This window comes from Silurus aristotelis (assembly GCF_946808225.1).
Source record: "Silurus aristotelis genome assembly, chromosome: 10".
Taxonomy (NCBI): domain Eukaryota; kingdom Metazoa; phylum Chordata; class Actinopteri; order Siluriformes; family Siluridae; genus Silurus; species Silurus aristotelis.
In genome coordinates this window covers 8,818,124-8,826,234 of record NC_139583.1, presented here as the reverse complement: position 1 = coordinate 8,826,234, position 8,111 = coordinate 8,818,124, and the positions used below count along the sequence as shown (strand labels likewise).

At 39.0% G+C, this 8,111-nt stretch overlaps 1 protein-coding gene and 1 long non-coding RNA gene across 3 annotated transcripts in view; one reads left to right on the top strand and one right to left on the bottom strand.

Moving 5' to 3' along the window:
* Nucleotides 1–4,503: 4,503 nt before the first annotated feature.
* LOC310731862 lies at nt 4,504–4,738 on the top strand. Its single transcript, XR_014535309.1, has 2 exons — nt 4,504–4,613; nt 4,649–4,738. It is a non-coding gene; the product is annotated as an uncharacterized lncRNA (long non-coding RNA).
* The window catches only part of cmip (c-Maf inducing protein), a 33,380-nt gene continuing 29,880 nt past the window's right edge, over nt 4,612–8,111 (bottom strand). For both annotated transcript variants that reach the window (XM_083551768.1, XM_083551769.1), the window contains 3 exons: nt 7,377–7,482; nt 5,569–5,639; nt 4,612–5,477 (listed from right to left, as the gene is read on the bottom strand). In XM_083551768.1, coding sequence (XP_083407894.1) covers nt 5,424–5,477; nt 5,569–5,639; nt 7,377–7,482 — 231 coding nt within the window. In that variant the 3' untranslated portion in view covers nt 4,612–5,423. The remainder of the gene's footprint in view (nt 5,478–5,568; nt 5,640–7,376; nt 7,483–8,111) is intronic.

Here is an 8,111-nt window from a genome sequence, read left to right as displayed (position 1 = left end):
TGGGATTTATTAGGCAGCAAGTAAACATTTTGACTATTTTGACAAGGGCCAAAATTGTTATGTGTAGAAGACTGGGTCAGAGCATCTCCAAAACTGCAGCTCTTGAATGAACAGTGGTGAAACAGCGACAGGGTCGTGGACGGCTGAGCTCCTGTAGCTCATAGTTGTGAAGAAGAACACAATATTAGGTAGGTGGTCATAATGTTATGCATAATCAGTATATATATAACCCTAATTCCAAAAAAAGGTTGGGACACTGTGCAAAATGTAAATAAAAACCACTGCAATGATTTGCAAATCTCATAAAATCTATATTCTATTTATAATAAAACAAAAATTCATATCAAATGTTTAAACTGAGAATATATACTATTTTAAGGAAAATGTCTTCTGTCCATATACATCTGTGAACTTGTGAACTGTGAACGAGAGCAGTTGTGAGAGGAATGTTGTCCGATTTGTGTTTAATATAGGATTCTAGCTGCTCAACAGTTCTGGGTGTTTTTTGTTGTATTTTTCATTTCATAATGCAACAAAGATTTTTAAAGGATTAGACTGCAGTCTGGCCACCTCAGCACCCAGACTCTGCTACTACGAAGTCATGCTATTAGCATTGTCTTTCTCAAAAATGCAAGGCTTTCCCTGAAAAAGATTTACTGGATGGAAGCAATTGTTGCTCAAAATCTGTATATACCATTCAGCATTGACAGAACTTTTCCAAATATGCAAGCTGCCCATTCCACAGGCACTAATCCACTCCCTTGTATATATTATATAGATTCATCACACACAGACTGATAGATTTTAAGTGTTTATTTCTTTTGATTTGGATAATTATGGCTTACAGCTAATGAAAACCCAAAATTCAGTATTTTAGAAAATCTGAATATTGTGGAAAAATTCAATATTAGAGACTCGTGGTGTCAAACTCTAATCAGCTCAATAAATCCAAACACCTGCAAAGGTTTCCTGAGCCTTTAAATGGTGTCTCAGTCTGGTTTAGGCTGCACAATCATGGGGGAAGACTGCTGACTTGGAAGACACAAAAGAGCATTGTGAAAGATGCTGGATGTTCACAAAGTGCTGTATCCAAGCACATTAATGGAAAGTTGAATAGAAGGAAAAAATGTGGTAGAAAAAGATGAAACTAATTTGTGGGGGATTCACAAGGACTGCAGCTGGTGTCAGTGCTTTAAGAGCCACCACGCACAGACGTATCTATTCCTTGTGTCAGAGACAACGTCAGAGGCGTCTTATGGGCTAAGGACAAAAAGGACTGGACTGTTGCTCAGTGGGCCAAAGCTGTCTTTTCAAATGAAGTTTTTTTTGCATTTCCTTTGGAAATCAAGGTCACAGAGTCTGGAAGAAGAGAGGAGAGGCACAGAATCCAAGTTGTTTGAGGTCCAGTGTAAAGTTTGCACAGTCAGTGGTGGTTTGGGGAGTCGTCTCATCTGCTGGTGTTGATGCACTGTGTTTTTTATCAAGTCCAAGATCAGCACAGCCGTCTACCAGAAGGTTGTGGAGCACTCCATGCTTACCTCTGCTCACCAGCTTTATGGAGATGCTGATTTTATTTTCTAGCAGGATTTGGCATCTGCCCAAACTGCCAAAAGTACTAATACCTGGTTTAAGGACCATGACATCGCTGCACTTGATTAGCCAGCAAACTCACCCAACCTTAACTCCATAGAGAATCCTTGGGGTATTGTGAAGAGGAAGATGTGAGACACCAGATCCAACAAGGCAGGAGAGCTGAAGCCCGCTATCAGAGCAACCTGGGCTTCCATAACACATTAACGCCACATTGCTGCAATAATTCATGCAAAGGGAGCATCAACCAAGTATTGAGTTCTGTACGTGTTCATACTTTTTACTAGTACAACATTTGTGTTCACTTTTTTTATTGGTCTTCTATCATTTTCTGAGATACTGAATTTTGGGTTTTTTAGTTGTAAGCCATAATAATCTAAAAAACAAAACAAAAAAAAAAACAATTAAAAATATCAGTTTGTGTGATGAATCTATTTAAAAGTTTAACTTTATTGAATAAAATTATTGTAATAAAAATTGATATTCTAATTTGAGTAATTTTTTTATTGTGTGTTACTAAACTAATTAATACTAAAAACATTTCAATGACATTTCTAATAATTCAGGAGCATTTTTTATCATTATATTTATACTAATTGATTTGTTATAAAAAGCAGTTTTTTAATGTATTGCAGTACAATAAGGGACATGGCATTGCATTTGAAACATATTCACAGACAATTTATTCTGATTGAAATTATTTCACATCGTAGCCAACTTATTTTCCTGTTCAAGGTCTTGTATTGTCATTACAACAGCCACAGAGCAGCAGCAGCAGCGACTCAGCTGTAGAAGCAGTTAAACACACAGGAGGAAATAATTGCTGCAGTTCTGCCAAAAAAAATAAAAAATCAAAAAAAGAAATTCAAGAAATATGGGAGATGTAGATAATTATGTACATGACTGCACCCAGGTGGCGACTGCAGTGGTAGACGTCCCATTGATCACCACATTAAGACTCAATTGAAAATGATAGAAAGTTTTTTCTTTGTGTTTGTTTCAGATTTTTTTTTTAGAAATTGCAGAAAAAAGTTAATATCATGGGAGAGTAGGTAGGAGGCTGTGAGGAGATGAACCAATGCAAAAAGCAGTGAGTGACACAGAACATATGCATTATAGTCGATGAGCTCTGTAAAAAGTAGTTATCCCCATTCTATACAAAAACAAAAAAATATTGATTCCCAAATGATTCTGGCCTCATTGCCCTGTTTTGAGGCATTTCCAACAGTTGAAACAGAAACTGTTCACGATATGTAGATCTCTCACTCGGATATGGGCCGCTTGATGCAGTGGAACCATTCCGGACATCTTCTCTGAGGAACCTGTATTGGGGCACAGAGCAGATTTCCTCTACTGAACCGACTCGATAGTGTAGGACCGTTCGGTTCACGTACGCCTACAGAGCGGATTATAATGGCAACTAATCGCTTTTCTGCAGTGTTCAGCTTTCTATTGAAGTTCTTGGTCTGTAATTATACGCGCTCTTCTTCCTCGCTTTGACGCTTATCTGATTGGAGCGTTTGAAATGAAATTATACAATAAAAACAGTGGCTATGCAACATGTACATGCGGCAAAAGAAGAAAAAAATTAAATGAACAACAAACGAAAGTGAGAAAATGATATTTTGAAGGTTATTACAGTGCACTTGGTCTGGGGAGGGAAGGAAAAAAAAAAAAAAAGAAGCTGAGTGTACACACAGACATTCTGAAAATGAAGGCAACTGCAGTCTCTCAAAACAAGAAGAGAGAACGAAACGAATATAAAGAAGTATACGAGAGACAGACAGGCTGAGGGAAATTATATACAATTGTTATGTACATTATACAGAATGCAACCACGCAGCATCTTGATCTGGACCTGAGATGCCAGAACATGACGGAACTCTGTGCCGCCACCATCCACGGTCTACATGCAGCGTTCGACTCTCGGGCGCACGCCGTCCGTCTCCACGCGCTGCTCGGGAAGCGAGCGCGCAGTTCCCTTTCCTCCGCTGGACCAATCCTAATAATGGCAAAAAAATCTAACTGTCCAATCAAAGACCGGTCGAGCAGAATGGGGGAGCGAATCAGAGCGTGAGCTGTCTGCGCCTGGGAACGCAGGGGGAGAAGAGATGAGCAGCCTGGTACGGTGGTTGAAGAATCCAAATCGAATGCGCTCATCCAGCCATCAAACATCGCTCCCACCACCACCAACGCTGCACATTGTACACGGTGTTTACACAAGACATTCCGCCGCACAGATCAACAACTTGCCCTGCGATTACTTCCTTCACACGTGGACCCGATTTGCAGACCAGTAACGAATAGGTGGGGGAAAAAACAAAACCAAAAAAAAAAACAGACAAGAAAAATAGATTGCCACAGACTTTTTGACTTTACAAATTATGGCTTGATGTTTGATTTCTTATAAATGTGCACGTAGGCTTATACGTGAGAATCCCGGGTTGTAAAATAAGCACTATAGGAAATCAAACATTTCACCAGAGCTTCTGAAATTTCGCTGTGATATTTACACAGAGGTGCACTCTTCATACAAAATGTCCTGTAGGCACCGTCTTGGCTGATTTGATTGCCCAAAAACAAAACATTTTTTTTTTAAATCAAGAGAAGAGAAGGATCAAGAAGAAACACGGCTAAGAAAGAGGCTTCATAAATATAGAGTAGTCCCAGACCACCTTCCGACAGACAAACTGACAAATGCGGATGCAAGAACAAACTTGTACTTTGTACAGAGACAAGAAAAATGTGGACAAAAAAAAAAAAAAGGTCTAGTAGGTGAACAACCGAGCTCCTGAAATTTATAAAATGTCAAAAGGGAAACTTTTTATGTTATGTATATACATACACACACACACACACACACACGCACACATTTATATATATATGTGTGTACATATACACGTACACACATATATACATTCACACACAATACATACACATATATATGTGTATGTAATGTGTGTGTGTACAAACGCACAATTTATGATAGCAGAGATGTATGGAAAAATATGCTCATTCAAGTTGTTAATTTTTGAGAGAGAGAGAGAGAGAGAGAGAGAGAGAGAGAGAGAGAGAGAGAGAGAGGTTAAAATGAGTGTATACCGTAGTGGACTGTAAAAGGCTACCACCTTTCTAAGTCAGAGGCAACTGCATCAAGTTGTGATTAAGGATAGAAAAAGTGGCAGAATCAGATCTAAGAGGATCTCGCTCGCTTGCTCGAGCTGCAATTCCGCAAGGAGGGAGACATCAAAACTGTACTGGAATGTGACTCTCGCCAGTCAGGGTGCACCTCTGGGGGACAAAGCTCCCCATTAAGTCAAAAAAAGAAAAAAAAAGAAAAGAAAAGTAAAGAGAGGTTAAAGAGGCAGGAAAGTCAGCTTCGAAGTTCGTAAGTCTCTGTTCTTGGGGATAAAGGAAGCAGATGAGTGGTGTTGATTTGGTCAGACACACTTGCATGGAGAGCCAGTTGCAGCTGATTGTGTCGCCAAAAAAGGTAAAGATGGTCGAATAAGAGAAAAAGTCTTCTTATGTGATATAAATAGAATGGGCCTCCTTTATCGTTTGATGCGGTCACTATAAATATTCTTGCACTTTCTTTCTTTCAATGCGGCTACAAAGAAAGCTGTTTGTGTGTTTTTTCATGAGGACACGAATGCTGGGGTCGTGTCAACAAAAGGTCCTTGGTGTCGAAACGTGTTCCTATCGACAGTCCGTCATCTGCGAATTATCGTGATGTTGAAGACTCGGTGTGTGGATGGTGTCAGCGAATCCATATGGTTATCATGATGTCAGGGATTCCTTGAGAATCGGGACCGATGGGATGCTGGTTACGTTTACCAGGCTTCTGTGTAACGAACATCTACCTCCTTCAGGTTGGGGAGTTTGGCCTGTTGGGTAGAGGAGAGACAAATATTAAGATTTCTGTAGTATTTATAGAAGGATCAATTGGGTTTTTTAGAATGTGAGGTGAGGCAGTACCTTCAGGTCCTCGTAGGTGTCCGCAGTGAGTTTAGTGCTGTTCATGTTTAAACTGCACAGGCTCTTCATCGCTGCGAAGCAAAACACAGTAGGAATCGCGTTAGTATTTTTGCGCTTTCACGTCAGAGATGCACAAATATTTGAGAGCCAGAAACCACAGAACCCTACAAAACAGATTTAGAACGTTATTTAAATGTGTAAAATATTAAATGCTTTCAATCGATCAACTTTCCACTTGCAGAACAGATACAATTTCAAATTTAGACTCCAAAATTAGGTTTGGATTAAAGCCATTCTATTAGAGGGGTGAAACAAACTGGCCATAACTACAAGACCCCAACATACATTGATCAGGCATAACATTATGGCATTATAACAATATGACAGGTGACGTGAATAACACTGATTATCTCTTCATCATGGCACCTGTTAGTGAGTGGGTTATTTATTGCACATTTTGTCCTTAAAGTTGATGTGTTAGAATCAGAAAAAATGGGCAAGTGTGATGATTTGAGCGAGTTTGGCAAAGGCCGAATTGTGATGTCTAGATGACTGGGTCAGAGCATCTCCAAAACCGCATCTCTTGTGAGATGTTTAGAATCAGTAAAAGTTGTAGAAGGAATAAACAGTGGTGAACCGAAGGCTGGTCCGTGTGGTCCGATCCAACAGACGAGCTCCTGTAGCTCAAACTGCTGAGGAAGTTAATAATCGACAGGTCAGAACTGTTTTGACACAATCTTAGCGAGGTGGTCATAATGTTATGCCTGATTGGTGTACACAATACGCTTTGATAACAAGGGGTGATTTCCAACTGCTGTAACTAAATAAACTTTTTTTTTACTTCACTATGTTTCTCACAGATTCCCTAATTTGAGGGGGAAAATCCTGATAGAGCTTAAATATAAAAACCAAGCTTGAAGAAGCTTCTTGTGCTGTAGCAACACAGATCTATAACACACACTAATGTCTGTGGATTAAGTATCTATTCAAGCACCCTCAATTGATGATTGGAAATGACCATGTATAATGCTTTTATGGGATTACCAAAATCTGAGTGTGTGTATTCCAATTTTAATAAATGAAAATATTTTGTACTCAAATGCATTCAAATATGAACATCTAACTTGTTAATAACAAAAAATTTGCAGTGGAGCATTAATGTTCATCATTTTCCAACAGCACCGAAGATAATTTCTCTACAGAGTAAAGTCTTGTCAGTTACATATTTTAAACAAAAACTGAGATTCACACAATATTAGTTTCTGAAAACACAATCATCAAGGGCTTTTCACTCATCATAAAGTTAAATAACTGTGCTGTAAAACAAATTGCAACATTAGGTTTAGAGACATGAAAAAGAAAATGAAACACTATGCATTTATTAGAATAGATTTTGAAGTCTTTGGAAGACGCTCGACCCCCGGAAATGTCGAAACCATTCGGATGCTTGTGCGTGATGATCGTCGGAGAACGATCCATGTGATCTCACTTCCGAACCCAACCTACGTGCCAGATTCGGCTTCTGCAGACTTCGCCATCTTCCTGAAGATGAAGATCCAGCTCGAAGGTCGCCATTTTGACACCACTGTAGAGATCCAGTGTGAATCAGAGAAAAGAAAAGAAGACTTCCAGGACACGTTCCAAAAGTGGCAGGAACGCTGGGAGCGCTGTATTGCATTTGTATTTTGAAGGTATCACCTTGATTATACTGTGGTTAAAGTTTGCAAGCACACCATTCATTATTACAACTGTTGAAAGTCCATACAATGATACAATGTGTGTGTGTAAGTGTGTGTATGTATACTCACAGCTGAGAGCTAGCAGACCAGCATCAGTAACTGGTGTCTCACACAGGTTGAGGACCTGCAAACAGGCCAGGTGCTCTGAAAGCAGTCGCAGCCCGGCGTCTCCAAACTGACAAGGAAAATAAATACTTGGTCATTTTTTAGAGTGCAGATTAAAAAAAATAATAATAAAATGCTGGCGGGGTCTGCAATAAAATATTTCTAGATCTACTCCATGATAAAAAAAAAAAAAGTGTAACCAGACCTAGTTATGAATTCATCTCAGGACCAATCAGCTGATAACTATTTATTTATTTATTTTTTTTTATTTATTACAAATGATGTTAGTCATTAGTGCAGAGCACTAACTGCACATGACATTCCAAAGTGTAAAGCGGTTAATCAGCTTGAAGGATCAATTCAAATCAGGTTGATTTGCACAATGCTAACTGACACAAAGCAGCTTTACAGAAATCTAGTGGATTCAGATCCATAATGAGGAAGCCAGATGTGATGGTGGGGAGAATATTGGCCTGAGACAACCTGAGGAAGAAACCTTTAGAGGAACTAGACTCATATAGGAATCTATAATCTTCTCCCAGCACGAAGATTATAAATCGTTACAGTAGACTAGTAATAAAGTTTCAACTCCTGTGATTGATGCTTCTCCTCTAAATTATTCTAACGATCTCCAAAAGAGGCAAAAGAACCCTAAATTGATTTTCAAGTCAAGAAAAATCGATTTGTTATAATAGATTT